The sequence below is a fragment of the Vanacampus margaritifer genome, chromosome 9, assembly GCF_051991255.1.
Source record: "Vanacampus margaritifer isolate UIUO_Vmar chromosome 9, RoL_Vmar_1.0, whole genome shotgun sequence".
Taxonomy (NCBI): Eukaryota; Metazoa; Chordata; class Actinopteri; order Syngnathiformes; family Syngnathidae; genus Vanacampus; species Vanacampus margaritifer.
This window is the reverse complement of record NC_135440.1, coordinates 13,294,272-13,320,183: the sequence shown is the minus strand read 5'-3', so window position 1 is coordinate 13,320,183 and position 25,912 is coordinate 13,294,272. Positions and strand designations below refer to the sequence as shown.

The 25,912-nt window shown below is 38.6% G+C and overlaps 1 protein-coding gene across 1 annotated transcript in view; it reads left to right on the top strand.

The window, feature by feature from the left end:
- cdkal1 (CDK5 regulatory subunit associated protein 1-like 1) overlaps positions 1 to 25,912 on the top strand; it is a 222,241-nt gene that overhangs the window by 131,711 nt on the left and 64,618 nt on the right. Inside the window, exon 10 of the mRNA XM_077575695.1 lies at positions 7,455 to 7,600. Coding sequence (XP_077431821.1) covers positions 7,455 to 7,600 — 146 coding nt within the window. The remainder of the gene's footprint in view (positions 1 to 7,454; positions 7,601 to 25,912) is intronic.

The following is a 25,912-nucleotide window of genomic DNA, read 5'->3' as shown; positions in this document are numbered from 1 at the left end:
GGGACCCCACACCAAATGAAGCCACACAGTAAAACTGTTCTCATGTCTCTAAATTATGACCACTGCCTTTCTGCATCGTCTTTTGTTTTCTGAATGATGCTAATCAATTTTAAGGGTTTCTGGAGACCGTGCTCGCTATGGTTGTTTGGAGATCGAAAATTGTCTATTTCTTTTCAGAATGATTATAACCTATTATAAGCAAAACAACACCTTAAGTATGCATTCGTTGAATGACTTTTAGCAGGATGCCTGTCGTCTACCGTTTTAACAAGCCACAGAATATCTGGCTAATGTGCAGCTGTTTCCTATCTAGATTTTGCTCCACCTCACTAAACACAACCGAGCAGTTTGGTGCAGACACCTTTCTTCTTCAGCTCGAAAGTGTTTTAATTGGCCCGATTTTTTTTCTTTTCTTTCCTCCACTTGGCTGCAGCTAGTTTTTGTCATCCTGCTGAGAGTGTGGCTCAACTCATGGGTTGTACTTTTGTCACCTTACGCTTAGACTTAAGCATGAAAAAGTGAAACAAATAATACTCACTTATGAAGTAACCTTTAGTCTACCAAGCCTCTGGTATCAATCTGTTATCATTGTTATGAGTATTTTGTAGATTAATTATTAAAAAATTGGCATCCATGCTGAGAAAATTGCATTTGTAAGCTTTTTGTTTTGTTCTGCATAATATAGTCAGATCAGTCACGAATAACAATTGACAGCCATGTTCCGTTGCTGCAAGTATTTTTTTGTTCAATCCATGTATTGTATCTGCGCTGTGTGAGATGCGGCATGCTGGCATTATCCCCCAGGGAAAATTAAGTGCAATCCTTGAGATGTATAATATCATAAGAAGCTCGGTTTCTCTTGGCTGCTGCTGAATGGAGTTCCCACCAACTGGGATTTGACTTACTATCCTGGGAACAGATTGTAGAATAGGTTTTCCCTCAGACTCCCCTGGGTAAACTCACGTAATACAACTTGTGGGTTTGTCTATAAGTGTCTATGCTTCACAAATATCAGGTGTGTCAGTAAAGTTCCAGGGCTGGTGTCAGAAATGAAATATTTCAACCCAAAGTACGATGGTCGAACGATCAACAAGCATTTCTACAAAGAGTTTATGTGGTGTTTGCTTCATTCGATGGCCCATAAAGCCCTCTCACACCTGTGATTTGGAAAGCAAGATCTCTAAAGATCTCCTCCGCCTTTGATACGATCATCCGACAGAACCTGGTGCAAAAGCCAAACATTCTTGGGCTGAGGCCATCAATTGGGAACTGGGTTCAGGCCAGGACTTGCTGACCAACAGACCACAGATTGTCAGGATCCAGAACACCGCCTACTTTGCCATAACCCTCAGATCTGGCTCCCCTCAGGGATGTGTGTTAAGCCCCCTCCTGTTCACACTACTGACCTATGACTGCTCTGCACAATTCCCAAGCTGTCATAGTGAAGTTTGAGGACAACACAGCGACACTGGGAACAACGGTGAGTGTGAGTACAGAAAGGAGGTAGAAGATCTGGCTGGACTGGTGCAAAGATAACAACCTTTTCATCACTGTGAAGACGACCAAGGAGAAGGTGTTGGACTTGAGCAAGAACAGACACCTGACGCCCCTGCTCATCAGAGGAAAAGTGGTGTCCAGGCACAAGTACCTTGGGGTCCGTCCTCTGACGGTCTGCTGAAGACTCACCAACGTCTCTACTCCCTCTGGAAGCTGTGACGTGCCAGGCTTGAGGTGCTTTTGAAAAAAATCAGGTTTCAAGTCAAAACCAACAGAACCATACAATTCTGAGCTGCCCACCATAAAAATAATAAAATAGTGTGTGCACATGATTGTACCAATAAATAAAACATTGTAATAAAGAAATGTACCGCGGAAGCTTTGGTACTGTTTTTTTTTTGTTACGTATTGGAAAAGAGTAAGCCAGATTTACAAGATTAACGGAAAATCAAAGTAGACAGCACAATTGTATCTGTCGTGCAAGCCAGGGAACATGTACAGGAAGGCCATGGTTCAGGGTGCAACTGTCAAAATCCCCAAACACAATTTTCCAAAGAAAACAAAAGACCACAGTATGTTTGTTTTTGTGAAATAGAGGAGAGACATATGAAAGTTAGTGTATGATTTTTCTGAGATCTTTCAACCTACCCCCCCACTATACCGTATATGTTCCTTTCAGTGCTATCTGATTTTAAGGGTCTAGATATCAGATCCTTTGAGCTAAGCCAGTTAAGATAGAACCTTTCTGATTTGTGTGTCTATCAGAGCCGATGCAGTGAAGATGAAAGGGTTTTGTGTCTTGCTTGCGTGAATGAGAGCGATAGGCTTCATGGGGGAGGGAGGCAAAAGGTGACACAATGTTATTCCGATCTTTAACTGATAAACAACAAATCCACAAAAATGCACTTGTACCACAATTTAATGGAAAAACCTCATCAGCCCATGAGGTGATGTTTGAATGTGCTGTCGTTATCGCAACATCATTTTCTCTGTGGACTCACTAAAGTGTCCGTGAGCACTAAAAAAAGCCTGCGCTCTGCAAGGATCGCTAACGACAGAGATTCATATCGGGGTTGTGGATAATGATTGGAGGATGGGATGCACTCTGTCACACACACACGATAAATGGCTCATGTGAATGAAAAGTCCTCCCCTTATAGATTAATCCCCCAGTTGCCTTCAGCAGTGCCCTGCTTCTCAAACTACCACGTTTAGACCTCATTCACCGCCGGTACGCACATGCCCACACACCTTGGTCATCTGGGAGTTATCATTCATAGGGAATCTAGACTGAAACATATTGCTCTACCTAATGTATGCTGCCTGCATACTAAAACAACACTACAGTGCACACACATGGATCCAGTTTCTTCCCTGGTATCCATTGCTGACCTACACACAGATGATTCTATCCTTGTCAAAATAATTGACAGCTCACTAAGCTCAGTTCACAAGTGCTAAAGGCGACAGTATGGTTTCAACCCACTGTGCCTACTATGACCTGTACATACTAATTACACTCATTTTGGACATGCATGCATGTCACACCAATATTGAACCTGTGATGGTTTCTTTGACTTTCTTTTTTATGGGCAGTTTGTTTTTCACAATACAGTATTACTGAAAAATGTTGCAAAATGTCAGAGCACAAACATGAATGTTTCTGCTCTTGAAGCAGCCCAGTGATTCGAGTATACAAGTGATGCGGCTGAAAAATGAAGAGACAGAAGCGGCACCAAGATTTTATGCCGTACGATTCAGAGCTACAAAATACACTGATTCCGTTTGGAGTGACTCTTCATAATCGGGCGTTTCATTAATCTTTCTATTTTGACTACAAAACATGAATTGGTAGTTTCATGAATTATTTTCATTGGCAAGTGACCATGGTTTAAATGGGTTAATCCTCAACAAGGTGTACAATTATCAGGGATTAATGGACTTCGCTGCACGGTGACACATATATCCACATCGTCCATCAATCCTTGATTATTATACACATCGTCAGGCATTAAGCCTGATGTATAAGCGTTTGTGATCGTTGACCTAACTCAGGTAGATAAAAATTCTCTGATGATTAGCTCAAAAATTCCAACTATTATTTAGCTGTAATCTTCTGGGAAATATTTGGTGATGTATTGACATATAAAGGATCAGAATGATATATATATGTATTAACTGAAATGTTGCCAAGTGTTAACATTTTTGTACCAAAGTCGGAAAATTAGGGTCAGGAAAAAGTATGTAATTTTGAAATGTGAAACATATAGGAAGCCTGTTACTAAGTGCTGAACATAACTAATTCACTCCGAGCCATTTTCACTGAAGCAATCCCCTTCGCTCCCGGCAGTTTTACTGGATTTTGATTGATTTCGCAAGGCCCAGGGAATATTGTGTTCTATTGCTATAAAAACATGGAACCTACCCAAAAAAATATTTTGAGTCTCTTCTTTCATAAGGAAATAAGTATATTTGCATCTGTTTCCATTTTGCAGCAATTAGCAATGGAAAATAGTTAAGTTTCATCATTATTCACAAATCTGTTTAAAACACTGGGAAAAAAGCTTTTTTGCAACATGGTCCTGGCTGATATCTTGTACTCTGCTGCCAACTGCTGGCCGTTTTTTGTAATACTACCATTACTTTAAGTGATCTCTTCAGGTCAGAGGCTGCATCAAAACCTTCTGTATGCTCTAGCATAAAAAAGAACAACATAAAAATGAATAAATGTGTTTTTGGGACCATGCCAATATTTAAAATAAAATGTTTTATAAATTTTTGGGGAGCAAATGAGTATAAAAGTGTTGTGTAGAAGAGTTGCAATATGACTTGTGTTGTGAAGGCTCGAGCTGTGTGCAGATCAGGTTATTGAATATGTGTGCCTCACATGGGTTTAGGGTTAAGGCTATATTGAAGACTGTCAAAAGCACACACAAAAAGCAATGTTAGACCACTCTACAGCCATTCCCCCTCTGCTATTGTGGAATCGCTACAATTCCAGTTATTCTCCATTTACTTTTTATTTTTATATAGATTGAAAACATGAACATTTGAGTGATGCGCTGAGTTTTGTTTAGGCACACGTCTACAGCTACAAGGAATTTTGCTTAGCCTTGCTATAGTCCTTAAGTGACTGGTTGAGTATTGAAACACATTTTATTTTGTTTTCTATCTATGTATTTTAATATTTTGGTATGACCTTTAGAAGTTTAACGGAACTACTTATAGCACCATATTAATGTTTGCTATAAAAATGTGAGTACGACTAGGAGTTTCCAGATGTTTTATATGTCGAGCTATAGTTGTTGTTTTTTCATAGCTTTTTTTTCTCACAAAATTTGTGGATGGATGGATAAATGGATAGATGCCTGACATGCTTTTAAATGCCACAAGGAAATAACTTATGTATTACATAAATAAAATCCATTTTTCCGCAATATGTATCTCAGTGTTTCTCTAAGACTGAACATGCATCATAAAATACATTTCATGAATTTCTTTTTATATGTCTACATATTCAATATTTTCAGTGATCAGTTGATGTTTTGGTTTTGTGGAGCATTTTAAGAGGGGGGCCGTTTGTCTGAAAAGTTGGATGTTTTATTGCGAAGAATTAAGACAAACTGCGCACCTCTGGAGGTCATGGATGAATTAGAACTAATGCTGTTGATGTTGCTCAGTTGGCCTTTTGACATTGAAAACTTAAGTCTGACCCAAAAAGGAATAATTCAATCAGTTGTTTAAACATATTCGTTTGAGAAGACTTTGAAACAAAATATACTGATTGGGTATCAGTCCTCCACGCAACTTAAGAGCAAACATTTTTCTATGATGCTTGAATTGTTGTTCTTAAACGCGCTCACACAAACACATTCTCTCACACTTGTAGCACGCTGATTTCAGTCACCAATCAAGCGCCTTTATTCCAACCAAATTAATTCTCCCTAATTTGGAGCTTGCAATGGTCAACCCCCTGCGGTGCGATGTGACTGAGCTCTGTATGTCTCTGCATGTGGACGTGTGTGTGCGTACATGCACGCATCTGCGTTTGTCTGCATATGAAGTAGGAACCTCCTTCAATAGATCTTAATGAGAAGATGGACTGCAATCAGCACATTCTTGCGGGAAATCATTAAATCATTTCATTCTCTCCTCTGCTTTTCTCTCACCCCTTTTAGTGGTGATTAGCATGCTAATGATACCACCTTGATTATGTCCATCTGACAAATTTGACATCTGTGCTCTCTAGTGGAAATTATAGTCCCAAAAAATTGTAATAGCCTTGCAAAATATCCTAATTAATACGGCATATTAGAAAGCATGTTAGTTTAAATTGATCGTTGCTAGAAATAGCAAAAAACTAACAAAAAAGGCTTTATTTCATTCATATCAAGTCGAAACTTGGTCTGTCAGAGCATTATTAACTCTTTGACTGCCAGACGTTTTCAGAAAAGGGATGCCGTGGGTGCCAGCCGATTTAAGCATTTTGACTGATCTTTTGACTGATCTTTCAAGGTCCACAGAAAATTATGTGTTTGGACTATGGAAACACACATTCTACCAAATGAAAGATTGGACTCTCATCTTTAATCAGAAAAAAAAGTTTGTTTCTACCTTATTCCGTTTTTGAGTAATCAACAATAGAAAATGGTTAGTTTCACCTCTGTTTTGAAACAAACGTCTTTTAACGTCTTTGGCACTCCTCCATAGGATTTTACTAAACGTTATTTAACGTTTTTGGCAGTCAAAGAGTTAAGAGTTGAAATTATTAAGAGTTTTTGAAGTCTTTTAATGTGTTTCTTTCATTTTAAGCCTGCAGATCATTTCACTTTGTTGGGTTTAAAGGACCATAAGGCTTAAAAAAAACACATGTATGCTTTTATTGAATAGAGTAAAAAAAAACAAAAAACAACAACAATTATGTTGTATGTGTGCAGATAGACAAAACTGTTTTTACCATGATAATTAAGTAAACATGAATATATTTGTAAGCCTCATAAATTAGCTTTAGATCATTGCATGCCATTAGAAAAAATAAGTATCAGGGCCACGTCTAAGGGCGGGAGCAATATTCTGAGAAAAAAACTCACACTTTATAAATTGGTAAGTGGCAAATTTGCGGGGGAAAAACCTCGCAAATGTGTGACTTAATAAAGTGGCAAAATTAGGAGTTTATAAAGTGGCAGATTTGTGAGAAAAAAACTCAAAAACTTACTTGAAATACACGTAGCGTACTACTCTGATGTTTGTGCTAATACTTTTCGGTCGGTTTTCAAATGGAGATAGTAATTGCTTTAGCAGAGATTAACCTGATGTTCAGCATTCCGTTTTTGGAGCGTTTGGTACGGCCAGCGACAAAAACACCTCGCTTTGTGAATGTCCACACCCTGAGGATCAAGCATTTAAGTGAATTTGTTAAAATGTATACGTATTTACTTGTACATTCATGTTTCCAGAATTGTTATTTACACATTGGTTAGTCTTAGTCAGCTGATAGGGGATCAAAAAGTGTTGTCACTCTAGGTCCCGTGTATGACGAATAAAGTTTATATTAAGAATGAATTAGTCTCCATCCTGCCTTTTGCATTTTATAAACTGTCCAATTAACCACCAACGAATCCTCACATTAGACTATAGCGACGCTACTTGTATTTGTCGTAAATTTCTGCGTTTTTTTTCTCTCTGCCACGTTATATTTTCCACTTAATAAAGTCGTAAATTTGCGAGTTTTTTAAAGTGGCAAATTTGCGAGTTTATTTCTCGGAATATTGCTCCCGCCCTCTAATTTTTTATTTTTTTTATGTGGCCTTAATATGCCGTCATTTAGGCTGCTTGAGAAGTAGATCTAAGGACAAAAAATGTTTTTATCAACTTTTTCCCTGTTCCCATTTCCCAAATCCCTTGCAACATTTAACAGATGACATTATTCATTCCTTGTCTGTCCTGTGACTCTTTAGGAGATGGCGAAGATATTGAATCATCCGCGTGTCTACGCCTTCCTTCACGTTCCGGTGCAGTCGGCCTCAGACAGCGTACTCATGGACATGAAGAGAGAGTATTGCATTGATGACTTCAGAAGAGTGGTCGACTTCTTGAAAGAGCGGTAAGGAAAGCTGTTGACCTTCTGTGGACTTAAAGGGAGACATGACCTTAATGATGTTTTCATCTCCCATCAATGCTGCCATTTGGTAAACCTTTTAAGATCGATTTGGAAAGACTTTATGACTTTGTTCAAATATATCTTTTCTGGGAGTTTGTGCGGGTAATCGTTGTGCGTTTAGCACCTGATATAAAAAAAACACCAACTCATTACACAGGTTTGCAGGTGACTGCCCTGCAGGTGTATCATGGGAATAAATCTTTAAAAAAATATATATGTATATTCAGAATCTTGCTTCGCAGTATTTGCACACTCTGAATGTTTTGCCACTCTAACAATATTGCACATACTAAATGCCATATTATCTTCTAACACTGCTCTTTTGCTCAGATTTGTTGTTCTTATGCCTGAAGTGAAGTTCATTCCCTTTAATGTATTATCCTTTGATAATGCTATTCTGAGCTGTGTGAAGGAAACGAATTTCACTGCTGCGTTACCAATACAATACAACTCTTGAATCTTAATTTAGTTTTCAAACTGCACAATGACATCACTGACAACAATTTCCTCTCCAAACCTTACTTCCTGTTATATAAATATTGCAGTAAAACTGGATTTCCCCCTGTGACAATGTACACAAAGTAAAATACAAAGCACCCCTGTATGTAAAAATAATCAGTTTGACTGTGATTGATTGTCCCTGTGCTCAAATATCAATAAGATAATACAGCATGAAGAGATTCATATGAAAATGGGTTTATGGCTCTTATCTGGCTCCTATCTCTTTGTAATACAGCGTGATTTGGGAGTAAGATGTGTATATTATATGCAAGGATGTTATTGCTGTTGCCGGATGATAACCTCTTATGATTATCCTTAAGTAAGGCTTTCCCAGGAATTAAATGGCAAGCATGCAGTTTTTCAGATAAGCATGTATGAAAAATTGGTGGTTTAAGTTTAGTTGAAAAATGTTACATTGTCATTTTACCTGCTTGCTTTTATTTATTCCGTTGTTGCAGATTAAATACGTTAAGGCAGTTATCGCTTGCCCTAAACGGGTGAAATCCATTTATTGTACAATTCAGTACATGTGTATGTAACTATTATGTAGGTCAGCAGTAGGCTTAAATACAAGCTGTACAACAAATAGCACATAAGATTTGATTTTGACATCTTGGATCACTATATTAAAAGTACTTTAGCTTATGTTATATTATTTATTTGGTGTATTGTCACTTGTGTTTATATCACACTATTCCTACCACTTATTGTTTTCCTGCTCTTATTTTCCTCATGTTGTAAGGAAGAATAACAACCCATCCATCCATCCATCCATCCATTTTCCGAACCGCTTATCCTCTATCCATTGAGTATGGCACACATTTTTTGCCTTTACATTATAAAGGATCCCAAAATATCTGACCTGTACCAACACACATTATTATTATTATTATTATTATTATTATTTATTGCTTTGACTTGAGAGTGCAAACTTGAGGCACTGCAAACTGAGTGATACAGCTCGGCAGGTGTCTCAACTCACTTCACAACAAGCAGGAATTTGGCAGATATAATTTGGAAATAATGTATTCTTCAAAAATCAAGGTATTTATCGCCATTCTCAGCTGAAGGTTGCTGTCAAACTAATCATAAAACAATTAGCATGCCAGCATACACCAGAGGCACTATTTAGCTGTGTAGTTACCCTTTAAGCAATATTGCAGAAATATTTATAGATACTATATAACAGTACTTACAGGCATGTAGTCTTTACTGTATCATATGCAAAAAATTACTAATCCTGCCACACTAAGAAGCCGAGAGAGGATCTGAGTCTCCAGTTCAATATATCTTTGTGCATTGCGGGACATGACAAAAACAGTTAATTTTTAATGACATTCAATTGTGTGATTACTGTTAGTATTTGTAAAGTAAAATATTATATATTGATATTTTCTTCTAGTAAAAACATTAAACATTTTTATTATTTTTTTTTATTTTTTTTCTGTTTTCTTAACTCATTTGCTAGCAAAAACGTATAAATACGATCTATTTTAAATGTTGTAAGTGTCCCAAAGACATATTTATACGTTTATTTTATTTTTTTAAATGTTTTTTAATGCTAGAGCATACAGAAGGCTTTGATGCAGCCTTTCAACAAAAGAGAATGCTTGAAGAAAAGGTAGTTATTACAGAAACGGCTAGCAGGTGGCAGCAGAGCAAAAGAGATCAACCAGGGGCATGTTGAAAAAGGCTCTTTTTCCCAGTGTTTTAAACAGATTTGTAAATAATGATGAAACTTAGCTATATTCTAATTCTAATTTAGACAAAATGGGAACAGATAAAAATATATATTTTTTCCATGATGAAAGAAGAGACTCTAATCTTTCTTTTGGTAGGTTCCATGTTTTTTTTTATAGCAATAAAACATAATATTCTGTGGGCCTTGCAAAATCAGTCAAAATCCAGTAAAACAGCTGGGAGTGAAGGGAATTGCTTCAATGAAAATGGCTGGGAGTGAATGAGTTAAGAAAGCTGGAACGGATTAATGGCATTTCCATTCATTCCCATTGGAAAACATAATTTGAGAAAGAAGTGTTTAATAGTGTGGTCATGGAACAAATTAAACTTTTATATCAATGCACCACTGTAGGTTTTTGCAATTCTTGTAATTTTGTAAGTCCATTAAATCCTTTTCAGCAGTCTACTACAGTAATTTCTGGACTATAGGCCGCTACTTTTTTTCCACTTGCGTTCGACCCTGTGGCTAATACAAAGGTGCGGTTTATCCCTCAGATCACAAAGCGGCGCACTATAAAGGAAGCGCAAGAGCGTCAGGCAGAGCAAAAGAAAACAAGTGAGCCCAAATACAGTAAGAGAGACAGAACGAGAGCGAGAAATTTGCCCTCTCATTATGGAAAAGAAAGTAGTGGGAACCCTTATATACCGGTACGGCAACATTAAAACACCTGCAGCTTGCAGTCGGGTGCGGCTTACATGTGTAACAAACTCGAGTATTCCCCAAATTTAGCTAGCACGGATTATAGTCATGTGCACTTTATAGTCCAGAAATTATCAGCATGTTTTATGCTTAAAGCACTATCTTCAACCATCCAAATTGTACTTTAAAAAAAAATATATATATTGTTAGTGTTTATCCTCACTATTACTTTACTTATGTGGATTGCTGTTATTCCCTAGTTGGACTGTTTTACCATGTAATCCTTGGTTTGTTAAAATGTATAAAATGTTGTGTAAAAGACATCTTGACCCAGCTGGTCTTTGCCGTTTACAGTTTATCAATCTCAAGTTTGAAACATTATTTAGTATTGGGAGTGTTAAACTCCATACTTGACACTTTTACAGTCCCATATTTTGCTTTAGAATTTATGTTGAGTTTAAAGTTTCCTTCTGCCGTGTCTGTATTGGGACATATTTTTTTGTTTTCCCATCCATCTGTCAAGCCTGTCTTTAAAAGTTTTGTAGGCGCCTGATTCGTCACAGTCTATCTTTCACTGAGGCTGCAGACTTAACAATTCAATTTTTTTCTACTCAGGACTGATGCCCCTTTAACATGAACTCTTGTCTTGGTCTGTTGATTTGTGTCTTAGGCGATTGTTTGGCCGAGTAAAGGTCTCCTCCACTGACTCCAGTTGTTATTTTAGTGTTCAGATGAAATTCAACACAGTGACACTAATCCTAAAAGGCCGTGGCAAATGTCTAAGGAGACACACACAAGCTTACCATACTCAGTGCATTTCATCATAAGATCTTGTTTATACTGGCAGACTACCCCGCTGTGCGAGTCTTCTTTGTATATATTTATGCACGGTCAGTCCGTTGTTGGCTTCTTTTACCTAAACATATGTTGGTCAAGTGAACTCAGTGCCGGTGCGCATCTAGTAGTTGGCCCAATTTAGCTGGAGCAGTAATAACTGGGAATCAACTCTTGTGTCTGGGAGAGAGGCCAGAACAAGCCAAAACATACGCCTGCTGTGTTGGATGGCGTGAGAGCATGTAAGATCATCCTTCTGTTTACGCGTGTGTGTCTTTGTACTTCTCTCAACTCAGCTCTTCTGTGTAGATTTGATACGATTTCTTCTCAAAAGACAAAAACTTTGTTTTTTAACTGTTTTAGTTCGAATTTGGTTTGAATGTGTTTTTTGGTTTTGTCAGTTAGTGGGTCTTTACTAAGCCCTTGTGAAAAGAAGCCGGGTACTTAGTCCGTCTTTTTTTTTTTTTTTAATGGTTCTGGTCATTTGTCAGAAAGCTGACTGATAGTCCATCATTAGGGACAGAATGCTCACCTCTGGGTATTACCTGGGTTTCTGCATAAATTGTTGATAAAATGTCATCTGATATTCATTTAACCCATTAAGACCTTAAGTGTCTGGCAAAACATGCCTCTAAAACCTATGGGTGGCTTTTGAGTCACCCCCGAGAACCTGAAGTTTTCTTGGAAATTCAATCATATTAAAAATAATTGATATCTCAGTTCCTGAAGCAGATAGAAACATCATTACAAAAACACTTTAGAGCTTACACCTGTGGCGTTCACATAAACCTAAGTTTATTATTATAAACCTTCAATATATATATATTTTTTAAATTAACAAACAAATGTCGCATCTGCGGGTGTATAACTTCAAATATATTTACTTTCAACACAGGAGAGCAGTTGTAATAACCTCGGGGACCGGGGTAATTCCTCGTCGTCCATTCCGTTACAAAGCTGTTAAAATTTTCACGTCGTTGTCAATCGCGTCGTTTATTTAATAGCTCCTGCTAATCTGCTTCAATCATAAATGCTTGAATAAAATTCCAGGACATGCTCTGAGGCCCACGTCACCCTATTGTGTATATTCTGATGCATTCAAAAGAACAAGAGTTGGTCAAAACGTAACAAAATGGCACATCCGCTCTCCCGGCTTTAACAGTAGAAGCGCGGTCACGCACTCCCGGCCTTAATGGGTTAACCAACAGCCATAGACAAACATGGTGACGCCTAATAGGACAAGCAGAAAGAAAATAAGCAGCAGCAGACTGGGCCTGCACAACACTTAACTCTTTTACTGCCAAAGACGTTAAATGACGTTCTGCAAAAACCTACGGAGGAGCGCCAAAGACGTTAAAAGACGTCCTCCCATTTTTATTTTTTTTTTCTTTGAAACGGATGCTGGGAAGGCTTGCGGAGCTCTCCTGAAAGTTTTAAGCAGGTTTTTTGAGCCTAATGACTATTTTTGGCCCCTAGAGGGCAGCGATGACTTTCTTTTGACAAGATCGGGTGGGCGTCAGTAGAGGCGGAGCTAGAGCGTTGAGCAGGAGATCAGAATGGAAAACAAAGGAAAAATGGCGGCCGGTCGCGAGGCGCTAACGCCAGAGCCGTTTTTTTCAAAGACCAAAAGCATCGCTAAAAAAGCACATTGTTGATGAAGATGATCATCATCGATGATGAAGATGAGGGTGACTCCGTGGTTGGAAAGCATTGACGCGGCAGTAGAAGACGTTAGATGGAGCTAGATGGAGGAGGGAACGGGCAATGGCGAGCGTTTGCAAGCAGCTCTACACTTACAAGACGAAAGGCATCGACCAACGCTAAAATAGTGCATTGATATCGATGATGATGAATCCGAGCTTGACGGCGAAATTGGAACCGCTGACGCGGCGGCTATGACGGTGTCGTAACGCGGAGCGCAACCGAGCACGCACAGGCGGACGTTCGATCGGACGACGGAGAGTGCCCCGAGTCCAATGCATATTCATCGGAGGAAGTGTGTACAGTCTGCTACTTGCTTTTTATTCCCCGGAAAAAAAGCCCGTCAAGAAAGTGTAACGTTTGCACGCAAAACGGACCAATGTGAAAGTGAAAGTAAACTGTTGTGCGAGTCCTGGCGTCTCCTTGCACGCAGGAGAGCGTTACAAAAGGAAAAACTGTATTTGAAACATCCACATAATTGTAAGTAGTACCACAGTTGCACACATTTGTAAATAGTTTGCGAAATTGTTTTGTCAAATTGTTACACTGTTGAATGGAAATAAACGTATTTTGCAATCTAAAAACACTTTTTCATTGTTGGTGAAAGCGTTTTACAGAAGTAAAGCACTATTTAGGTGTTTGTGGCATCATTCATGGACAAAAAGAAGTGTACAATTCACTAGAGTGCATGAAATAACATCGTTTCACAAAAAGCTCTTTTTCTCCGTTTTTTGTTTCAAAAGAGAGAATTTCGGTGAAAGTAACCATTTTCTATTGTTGATTACTGAAGAACGGAATAAGGTAGAAACAAACTTTTTTTTTCTGATGAAAGCTGAGAGTCCAATCTTTCATTTGGTAGTATGTGTGTTTCCATAGTCCAAACACAACATTTTCTGTGGACCTTGAACAATCACTCAAAATGCTTAAATCGGCTGGCACTGGCGACAACCCGTTTTTGAAAACGTCTGGCAGTCAAAGAGTTAATAGGTTCTTCTTTAAAAACCTGTTTCAGTTCAGTAATATGCTTCAGGTGTCTAGAATGAATGTGAATCACTCTTTTGAGGTCATGCCACAGCTTTACACTTACTTTGAGGTTGGTCAGAACTCTGACTGGGCCACACTGTGACAAGAGATCACATTTTATAACCACTTTATTCAGATTCTAAGTATTTCCCAAGGGTTTAAATAGTTTGTCTTGCAACTGCAGTTAAATCACACACTTGTTTAGCGACCCTAGCAAGGTTAGGAATACCAATCCTGTTTTTTTCTTTTACGAACATTTGAGTCATAAAGTGACTAATTAATGTGTCTCTTCACTTAGACGCTCTCTGTCAAAGCTGACAGCTCAAAGTGAAAGGGGAATTCCTGTGTGTGTGTGTGTGCGCACGCGCTACTGTGCTTGTGCGTGTAGGTTGGCAGGTGGTTGGGTGGGTTGGGAGCCAAATAAAGGCCAAATGAAGTTAACCACAAAGCAAGAGACAGCCTAACTCTTGTTCAATGCAAGGTCAGGGTTATCTACTCGACTCGCACATAACATGAGATAGGTTTTTTTTTCTGCTTTATGCCACTAACATTGTGGAGGTCATGAAGGGTCAAATGCTTCTGCCGTGCCTAATCAGCAAAAACAGGCAGACACACATCGGACCTCCCTCCTTGACATCCTCAACAGAGGAACTCCATTGTGAATTTAAGTCAACAATGCTTGATAATTTGTTGAAACATATTTTTCTAATTCTTTTTTTAATTCAGATTTTTTGATATTTAAAGGCTTTTCAAGCTATCAATACATCTTACAAATTCTTTATAAAGTGCCATAAGCTTATTGTTAGTTTTTCTTTGCAGTGATGCTCAACTAAACTGAATCATACTGGAAGCTTTTTACCTGTATGAATAGAATGAATATTTACAATAGAAGGGTATAAGTTCATATAATTTTCAAGTCCATTGTTTTGAGACGGAGAATCACCCACAGAGAAACATTACATTTAATGTTCTGCCCTTAACATAATCGCTCATTTCTCCAATTCCGTTAGAACAAGAAGTGGTGCTCCATGCATATAATTCACACTGTAAATTGAATCATTATTTCATTAAATTTAGTCATTTGTCATCATCACCCAACTTTTTTCGCCGTTTTCTTCCCGCTTCTATCAATTAATGTCAAATAATGAAGTGCATCCCTTATGTAAAGACGTATGGAGAAAATCCTGTTATAGTGGAATAAAGCGGTTACACTCTTAGTGAACATGGTCAGAAGATTCTCCACACTTATTTTCTAGTTTATTATATGATTAGAGCGGATTTTTTCCCTCTCAACTTCTCTCTTGGATTAAGTGTGTCTGAACCACAGGGGCCAAAGATGAAACACATGTAAGTGTCTTAGGGTTGATTGGTGCTGTCTGTGCGCAGAGGAGGAGAGTCTGTCAGAGTTATGTTCTAATGCATAACTGCAAGGCTAGTTGGCGGTTAGTACTAGAAGTGGATAGAGTTACCCATTATTTTACCAGGAAGGTATTGATGATGATGATTGGGGGGTAGGGAGGTGTAAGGGTTTCTGTGGAGGAGGTGCTTCCAGGCATTCTTGGGTTTGTGTCAGCTTTGTGGATCAGTTTCCCAGAAGGTTATTTGTTCCTGACCTCTGAAATCTCTGTCCACCCCAAGGCATGGACATTCTTCGATTAAGGCGACAACCTCACTTCACTAGGTGTCAGCTTTGCCTGTTCCCATTGAGGTTTGCTACTGACGGGTCCAGTATTAACCTCTAAGGCTGAAAAGGGGGAAAAAAATGTCACTTGTTTTTTAGGATGTGTGCATCTGCAGGACCTATGGTGAGTTTGCGCTCGTAGTTTCACAGGAATAAGGTGGGTCAGTTGGATAGGTCAACAGGTGATTCATATGTGAAACTCAGTAGTTGACTGGAACAGTGACCCTTAACCTATGAGGTGACCTGTGGGAATCTCGTGTTACCCTTCCATCCGCGCATGGGGATTTAGTTACCAGTCTCCTTTTTTTTTTAATGTCCTCTTTACTTTTAAGTTGTTAGATTTTCCCAAAAAACATGATGATGCATTTCCATCCACTCTGTGAGTAGTACAGTTTTGAGAGAGCTTTTAGCTATGCATGTGAACGGTTTTTCAACTTTTCCTTTTATTTTACAGTAAACTGCAAATAAGCTTTAACCTCTGTAGTTTAATTAAATAAATATTTGGCGCGAATAACTGAGTGGTCAAAGAGTGGTTTTAAAGACTGAAGTCTTGAATAAAACAATGAATGGGAAAAACTTGACTATGAAATCTTGAGCTGGCTGGATGCAGAGAAAACCTCTACTTAAAAACCTTGACATGCTGACAAAAGTGTCATTCAGTAACTCTTGCTACGGCAATGCACAATTCTATATGACATAATAAAAGCCTATAAGGATAAAACGAGTGACTCACCAAACTAAGATAGGCACATAGCAACTGACCACATTATCATCATAAGGAACATAGTAACTACATATAACTTGGCAAACCAAGAGTGGCTAGTAACGGCTAAACATCATCACATTATCATAAGTAAAATAGTAACTACATGTAACTTGGCAAACTAAGAGTGGCTAGTAATGGCTAAAACATCGTCACACATTATCATCATCATGAAGATAATAACTGCATAAAACTGGGCAAACTAAGAGTGGATAATATGGCTAAAACATAATCATCATAGTATTACCACGGAGACATAGTAACCGTACAAGTGCAAACATAGTGACTGCATAAGCATAATAAATCTATAACACAATGCCCCTGACCAAGCCCAAAACAGTCACTTAAAAGCCAGTGACTCAACCCATAACACAATAGCAATCACAGTTGTGACTATTCTTTCCTGCGCCTCAGTGCTAACTGACCCATTCTTAAATCAAATTTGCACATAGCTCAAGCACATACCTTTATCATGCTAAAAAGGCGATGTTTCTATTATTGTACTTCTTTGCCACACTAACAGTAGTTTTCCTTTCCTGTTAATTTATGCTGCTTCCACTTTTTTCCAAAAGTAAGGTTGGCAGTTTGTTGTGGTTTGTTTTACCTCATATGTATATGTATTCTACCTTACCTGAAGATGTGGTGTTTAATTTGGCAAGTAGCTAATAGTTCTCCAAATGAAGGGTAAAATGTTTTTCTTCAGGCAGTTTTTTTTTTTTTTTTTTGTCGTAATTGTTCTTTCAACACAGCATCGCCGCTATTTTCATTATGCTAACACAAAGCCGCTAGCTTAATGCAGTGGGAAATAGATAGATGGGCTAATAGAAATTAGTGTTGCTACTGCGGCCATTTTAAACTCTCAATAATTACTTAAGCATAAATATGGCAGTAACAAAAAAAACAACTGAGATACTAGTATTGATCTCTTTTCTGATTTAGTTGTCACATCATAGGTAAGAACCAGCAGTCTGCTAAACATATTAAACGTTATTGTTTGCAGTGTCAAACTGTCTGCCGAGTTGATGCTGTTGACTGTTGATTGAATGTGTTGATGAATGTTGTATGTGTGTGTATGTGTTTCTGTCTGCCAGTCTGTCTCTTGAGTGTAGTGACTGGCTCCAAGATGGTTGTGTTTGTGCAGCGTCTGTGTGTGTTCATGTGTTAGTCATCTCTATTAGTCAGAAGGAGTGACAGGGTGATATCAAGCCTCCCTGTGTTTCAACAGGACACATGCACTCGTAGCGTGACTGCTTTGTGTGTGTGTGTGTGCGTGGGTGTTGCTGATGACATGCCTTCATTGGTTTACTGGTCACACTCTTTCAGGTTTAAGGTATCAGATGAGGCTAATGTTTCACCGGCGTAGCATGCAGGAGGGGCGTCAGTCTCCCCGGGGGCCTGGAAAGAAAACAAGACGTGAAAAAGGAGTGATAAGATAGGAGAGGGAAAAAAATAGAGAAACGTGTGGAGGGAAGGCAGGCGGGAAGGGAGAGCAGCAAACAAGGCAGGTCTGGCCCGGTTTCACTGGCGGGAATTCTCAGCATTTTACCCCTCAATTATTTTTCTCCTCTTCCGCCACATGATGACTCTGTAAGCAATGCGAAGAAAGACACGATCCATGTTCAGTGCTCTCACAGCTTCACAAAAGCCACAAGCTTTCAATAAACTGTGGTCAGTTTTTCACATTGTGTCAGTTTTGTTTCCCTGAGACAGTGAAGTTGTAATTAGGGCTACCATGATTAGTTGATTCTGGGGCAATGTCATGACTAACTAGTGTTAGCAACAGAGTCTGAAAGTTAGGGCACGTTTCATAAAATACTTAATTTGATGCCGTTTATGGTTGCACAGCGGTGAAAGAAAAAGAAAGCATGTTGTGGCTGATGCCTGATTCCATTTCTGGCATCGGGACAGTCGTGACTGGAAGCCACTCTTAGCACACACAAGTTACGGTGTGTGTTTGACAAACAAACACAATGTCACGTTTGCATACGCTAACTTATTGCAGACTACTGTAAACTACAGAGGTATTAGTGGACTCCCTACTGTAATGACAAGTTTGCTTTACATTGTTTATTTGGTTGTTACTAACATAACTATGAGATTCATTTTTATAAACCATTTCCAGTTTAATACCTTTTGTAGAAACTTTATTTGGACGTAGCCGCCATTGTTATTTACGTCGCAACGCATTAAGTGCGTAGTGACGTAGAATGGCGGCGGCTCTCTGCTGAGCAATGTGAAACGCCTATAAAGAAAGCAAGGTAAGCCTTGTAGCGTTCCTAAAGAAACAACACGCGATCGGGAGAGTGACCCTCCCCCACGCCGTGCTCTCATCATTCACCAGTCGCATTCAAGCGTTTTGATCGTCCCTTTAGGAGCGCTGCATTCTACGTCAGTACGCACTGAATGTTTTGCGACGTAAATAACAACGGTGTCGTACATCCAAATAAAGTTTCTACAAAATGTATTAAACGATTTATTAATTTATAAAATTAATGATTCATTAAAAATGAATCTCATAGTTATGTTAGTAACAACCACAAAAAATAATGTAGAGCAAACTTGTCATTACAGGCGGGGTTCCTTTTAACATAGATGACCAAACATCGTCTTTTACCGCTTTTTTTCACCCTGTCTAGGCGTCTGGCAGGTTTTTACAAATTTATGAAAATGTCCGGTTTTCAATGTGGGGTAGATAAAGAGTGCATCGTGCTGTTACCACGACTGTTAGACCGCGCGCTGCTCCCAGTCGATCGCAAGGGGGATGGCAAAAAATAAAAGAAAAAAAAGACGGGTGTTCTGTGTGTGTGATCATATTGTTATAAAGGTCAGCTTTTTACATACCTCACTTCCTGACCATTCAAATAAGGTTTTATTGATGGTCAGAAGTTTAGCTCACTGATATTGCTCTCCACCCACAAACCACTGTGTTCGTGTTGCAGGTTCGATCCCCGCCTCCCACCATTAAAATAAATAAATATTATTATTTTATTTTTTTTAAAGTCGATCGCGAGAGCAAAATAGGTTGGGCTTAGAACATTATGTCATTATTAGATCACGTACGACTGAAGTTAGAATGTATGGCTTTTTTGAGTAAACTCTCAGTATAATTTACATATCTCGAGTCCGGGCCAAGTGTCCTTTATTTGGTAAGCAAAATTTGGCCACCCTAATTAACAACCAAAACACAGCTGGATGGCCATTGTGACGGCGAAACACAAACATCACGCTTGTTCACTCTATCTCTTGCTCATTGCTCACTCATTATCACATTCAGGAATAGAGTACAGTACTGCGTTCAAGAACTCAAAAGTAACAGGTTGTCAACGTAGGAGTGGAGGTGGTGATGTCATGCGCCGCACAATCACATTAATTGACGAGTGTATTTCGGTTTGTCCCAAAATATCCAAATCCTCTGTTTTTGGCCTCTCAACAGTAATTATTCTCTGATTTCTGTCGTCCTTCAGGAAAGCAGACTGATTATCTTTTGTATTTAAACAAAATTAGGGATGTTTGATGCCACTTTTTTTCAGACCACATGTAAGACATTTTGCAAACATCTGCTTTTACTTGAAACCAAAGACGGGAGGAACCAGTAACTGAATCAATTTCAAAAAGGTTGGTGAGTACATCAATCCCTCTCATTATATTGCTTAATTGTTGCTCAGTTGTTGTTTTTTCCCCATCACTAAACAATACCAAATAAGCTAGAATAAATTGATTAAATTAAATTAATAAATACAATAAAAACAATAAATAAACATTGTTCAGGAGCAAATTTTCTTAATACCCTTTAATGCAAATCGAGAGTAAGAAATTCTAGAAACATTCAATAATGACAATCTAGTATGCATACTACATATCTTACTAAACATGGAGTGAAAGAACAGTAGTTGCAAAAATCATGTTTACCTGCGTGTTTGTCTTATCGACACTTCATTACTATTTGTATTCTTTACGCACACTCACATAGATTAAAGACTTAAAGCTTAAATTACCAGAAATAATTTGTTCATTAAGTGGTGTAATTTATTTTTCTCTTCTCAGACACGCATTACCTGTGCTTCCTGTTTTAAAGCCCGCACTCTCATAGAGAGAGAGAGAGACAGAAAAACAGATGTACTTAGTTTCATTGACACTCAGCTAAGAGTGTGATTCTTCATTGGCCTCTCCAACTGATAGTGTTGTATCTTTAAATGGCTCCCATGTGCTATGAATACTAATTTGTTGCGTCTTCACTGTTCAAGATCACTCCATGTGGCTTGTTTCCTGATTGATCAACGAGATCAAATGTCCTTTTGAAATACCTTATCGTATGTGGAAATTGTAATTCTCATCTCCTGTGTTTATCCAAAATAATTGGTTATTTCCCCTGACGCTTTTTACAACTCAAAATGCAACATAAGCAAGCAAACTTAGTTGCGCACATACTCGAACTCACCAGAACAGCTGATACTCTGGTACATCTCCGAACACTGTCATGTTTCACAGCGTGACTCACCCTCCGGTCTCTCATTTTCATCACGTCAGCCACACAGTTTGCGTGCGAGGACTTTGTGGCACGTGCGTGCTTACGGGACTCTTGTGTTTTTTTGACCACTGAGGTCGTCTGCATCTGAGGAACGACGCTGCCTCGTTGCCACTTCAGTGCTTGCGTTTGTTTTTCTGCATTCCTTTACTCTCTTGTCTACAGGGGAGGGAACTGTGCCGCCAAAGCAGTAAGCTTGCAGGTTAAGTTACGTCTAGCTGCTAAGCTGTTAAGGCCTTAGGAATGCACTTTTACGCCGTGTAGTTTCAATACTTTTCCTGTCTATCTATCTCGCTCTGTAACTATCTAATCGATAGCGAAGCATGACTCACTCTGTAACTGGCAATGAGCCTGACACATCTCTATGGAGATATCTTGGCCCAATTCCTTGCAGAATGGCTTTAATTCAGCAACACTAGAGGCTTTTCCAGCATGACTAGCCTTTTTAAAGTTATGACAGCATTTCAATCTGATTCAAGTCTGCACGCCTACTAGGCCACAAACGATGGCCAAATATTCTACCTCAGGATTTTCTGGCAAAGAGCAGAACGCATGGTTCCATCAATCACAGCAAGTCATCCAGGTCCTGAAGAAGCGAAGCAGCCCCAGACCATCACACTACCATTTGTTGGTATGCAAACACCTGCTGTAACAAGACATATACTTCCCAAATAGTTCAAGTTTCATTTTGTCAGTCCATTGAATATTATCCCAAAAGTCTTGGGAACCATTTTGCTGTGTTTTGCAAAAGACGACTTTTATGTTTGTTTTGCTTTGGAACTTGGCCATGGATGTCATTTTTGACCAGGCAGTTACTTCCTAATTATAGTCACAAATCTGCCTGCAAATCCAGACTCACTCTCCGGCTTTGGTCAACCGCCGTATCAGTCTCATTTCTGAGGCGGGGCAAACCTGATCTAACAGACAGTGGACTGAACCAATGAGCGAAGAGTCGACGTGACGTCAGAAAAGCGACTCGTTGAAGTCTTTTAATTATTTAATTATTTTTTTGCAGAGACGGAGTATAAATCCAACATGGTTACTAGTTTGATTGGGGGGGGCCGAATCGCTGTCTATGGCCGCCTGTCCAGACCACTGTCCAGTGTGGCTTGCCAGGCTACTTCCTTCAAGATGAGTTGTCACTGTGCCCATAGCGTAATTTCTCTAGACTGACCACTCCTGGGAATGTTCAGCACTGTTCCATGATTTCTCAATTTGTGGATATTGAACCTCTCTGTGATTCTCTGGAGTCTTAAACCCACAACTTTGTCACCATTTCGAGATTGATAGATGAAGACGATTACTTTATTTCTCTGTTCTTGAATTTCTTTGCAGCTTTTTGAAATCTGTTGCTGATTTCATTTTGTCAGAAAAGTTCTTTTTAGGCAATTTTTTGATTGAGCAGGTCTGGAGATAGTCAGGTTATGTTATGGTCATTGAAAATGAACTGAAAAATTAGATTAGCCAGAGTGAATTCATGATTTAACAAGGGGGGCAAGTACTTCTTCACACAGGGGCATTATTTTTCCCTTAATAAATCAAAACACCATTTGAAAACTGTATTTAATGGTTATTTAGGTTGTTTTTACATTTAATTGATAAGTTTAAACATTAAAGTTGGGAAACTATTTATATAAAAAAAAAACATTTTTGAAGGATAACAATACTTCACTAATTCATGGTACTGTATCTTGGAATCTTTAACTTAATAAAATAACTAATCGTCAAGTAAAGTTATATATACAGTATTTAAATTGGAAAGTAGTTATTTTAACGTATTGTGATGCATGTGACATACATGGCAGCATCCTCACACTTCATGTGTATATTTTTAAGGGTAATGTTGTAAAATGACTTTTAAAAGATATCAAAGTTGATCAAATTTTGGAAGCATACTTAGGGTTTAAACTATAATATCGCTGGCATCGGGCCGAAACCTCATAAGTCACAATTTGGTCAATTTCATATTGTTTCAAAAATCTATAGTTTTGGTCAGTCCACGCATGTGCGTGTCATTTTTATGAATCATTGACCAATCTAAAGTGTTGAAAATGGCTTGCTCTCTGTGATGATGTAATGCTAATGGTTGAACAAACATGCCGTTTTTTGGGTCTGTTGCAGAAAGATGGCGGCGAAACTTGTCAGCCTTATGTAATATATTTAGCGATTACTAGACCTGTGATTATATAAATAATTAAAACTGATATGATAGAAAACATTGCGTATTGAAATGAATTGTGTGTTTTTTTTTAAATTAATTATTAGTTAACCACTCGATGGCACTAAATTCTACACAGTTGCCTTGAAAAGAAGAGAGTATTTAAAGGTGTATTGGGCAGTTTAAAAAGGTAATATTGAAGCTTTTTCTACATCATGCATGCTCCACCAATGTCCAGATGAGTACAAAGAGCCCTCACTGTTTTACTCTGACTGCACCCATCAGCTTTTATCATCCCTTTATAGCAGAGTGTGCGGACCCTGCACACTCCACAGCTTTTTGGGGGAGGGGAGGGGTGGAGTGGTGGAGGGTGACGTCATGTGCGTCCCCGCGGAGTAGCGGACATGTGGCGTTGAGCTAGCATTAGCATTGTGGTATTAGCTAGCGCACGACACTGCACGCATGAGCTGCTTTCCACATTTGGGATGCTGCAGTTACGCTTTGGGCCAGAGGTGGCAGTCGCGAGTAAAAAAAAGTGACAAACTGCACTAAGCTCCTTTAATTACTCATGGATTCTCCCTATTTTGTGTTAGAGATTTGTTTATAATCTCTATTAATACTGGAAGCTCAATGTAGTTTTTTTTCTCTCTTTTTAAAAAACATATTTCTGTTTCACTTGCAAAAGAAACGTAAATGTATTCTCTCTGATTATACATCCGGTTCACAGAAGTTTTTCGTCGTTTATCCTGTGCGTAGATCTTATTGGCTAAAGGGCCTGTTTGGATCAGTGCAGCACTGCAAGCATGTCAGTAAAGGTTTGATTGAATTGAAATCAAGTGTGAAGCCGACAGGCTGACAAGATGATTGCTGCATGCACACATTGTCTGTCTGTCCATTGGTTCTTTATGTCCTGTGTGTTCTGAGAAATCCAGTCCACGCTTAATGAAGCATGCGTGTCTCTGCATGTGCGCTGGAGTTCAATTGAGCTGCAGTTCTGCACAGGCCCTTTCATTAAATGATAAAGTTTACTGATGACTCCAGTGGGAACATTATTCATGTGGCTCTCCCTTCCTTCCCTTGATCTTTACAAATGACTTAGTGCACACAAGCGCAGAGGTTATTTTGCACTGCAGGTTTCCAGACAAATGGCTTGTGTTTATCCAAAGCAACTAGCCACAGCCAACATTCCTCTATCTGCACAAAATGTGGATCATTTTTTAACATAACAAAAACTTGCATTGATTTGCCTTACAAAGTTATAATAAATCCTATGTACGGTAAATCATATGCAGTAATCTTACTAAGTTAATGTTTTCTGTATGTATGGTTGTTTGTTTGTTTGTTTGCCCTTTACTGCATGTTTTCAAGTGTCTTGTGGTGTAGAGTTTTCACTGGAGTACACCAAGGCATTATAGAAAACGATGCTAATTTTCCGTTAGCAAGTCAATGGGATTTTACATTGATTTTAGCGTGCCACTGAAACAAAACATGTCTTGTATTTAAATTGACTATACATCATGTTGTTCTCCTAATTAACTGGTTTCTTAATATTAATAATAATCTTTTTCAGATCGTGAAAAGCCAAAATCTAAATCACAATTAAATTGTCATTGATTAACCAGCCTAAATTTGAGGCAGCAGCAAAAGTCTACTTGAAGTGCATGACATGTTGGGTTCTATGTGTGTCAATTTAATCACATCTTCAAAATATGTTTTAGTTCTGCAAATCACAGAAAATGAAGATACTGACGACCTTTAAGTCTGCCTCTCTGTGTTGTGTGATGTAGAAGGATAAATGCTGATAGATGATGTTTCCATTTTCAGAATGTTTCTCAGGGCTTTAAAGGTTACATTCATTTTGCAAGAAATCGGCAAGTGTATTTTTAAAGCGCTTGAAACATGGCCTAGAAATAGTGAGGATCTATTACATTGTAGCAGCATGTATTATACGCGAAGGTAATCACAGTCAAGTCGACGCTAAGATAATGGTAGTTGAATTGACTTCACTAGGTGACCTTAATAATATCAATTTAATTTTAATAGATCCTTTGAAAATTTTGATCAACATAATATAACCTAACCATTGGAAGGAGTCAATCTGGGACTGCTCGGGAAAGGCGGGAAATTCAGTACAATATTTCAGCCTGATTGAGCCCTGCGGTAACTTGTGGACATGTACCAAACTTGTTTTGACCAACCACGACAACGGATGAAAATGTCATTAATGGGGTTTCCATCCACCCATTTTTATTACAATTTTTAAGAAATGTGAAAATAACACTGAATGGAAACGTTAGAAATTCGAAAAACGCCCCAAAATTCGCAACAAAGTTTTTATGCTTGGAGTGGGTGGATTTTGAAGCGTATCGAAAAAAGGAAAATGCGAATTTTGGCTATGGAAACCAGGTTTTGCGAATAAACGCTGACAAGACCGGATACACGTCGCACGTTCTGACCGGATATTACGTCACACGTACGTTTGTAGTCACAAAGCAATGTCGGACGATAAAGTAAGGTATGTTTGGGGGAATGACAAAGTGGAAATCTTTTTGGAAATAATTAAAGAAGCGAATATTAATGCAATTTTAAATGGAGTTACAAAAACAAACTCATACGACATAATCGCACGGCGCAGTCGCTTCCTGTTCTTCTGTTAAATTACTAGTGGATCACATCTCTATAGTGTAAA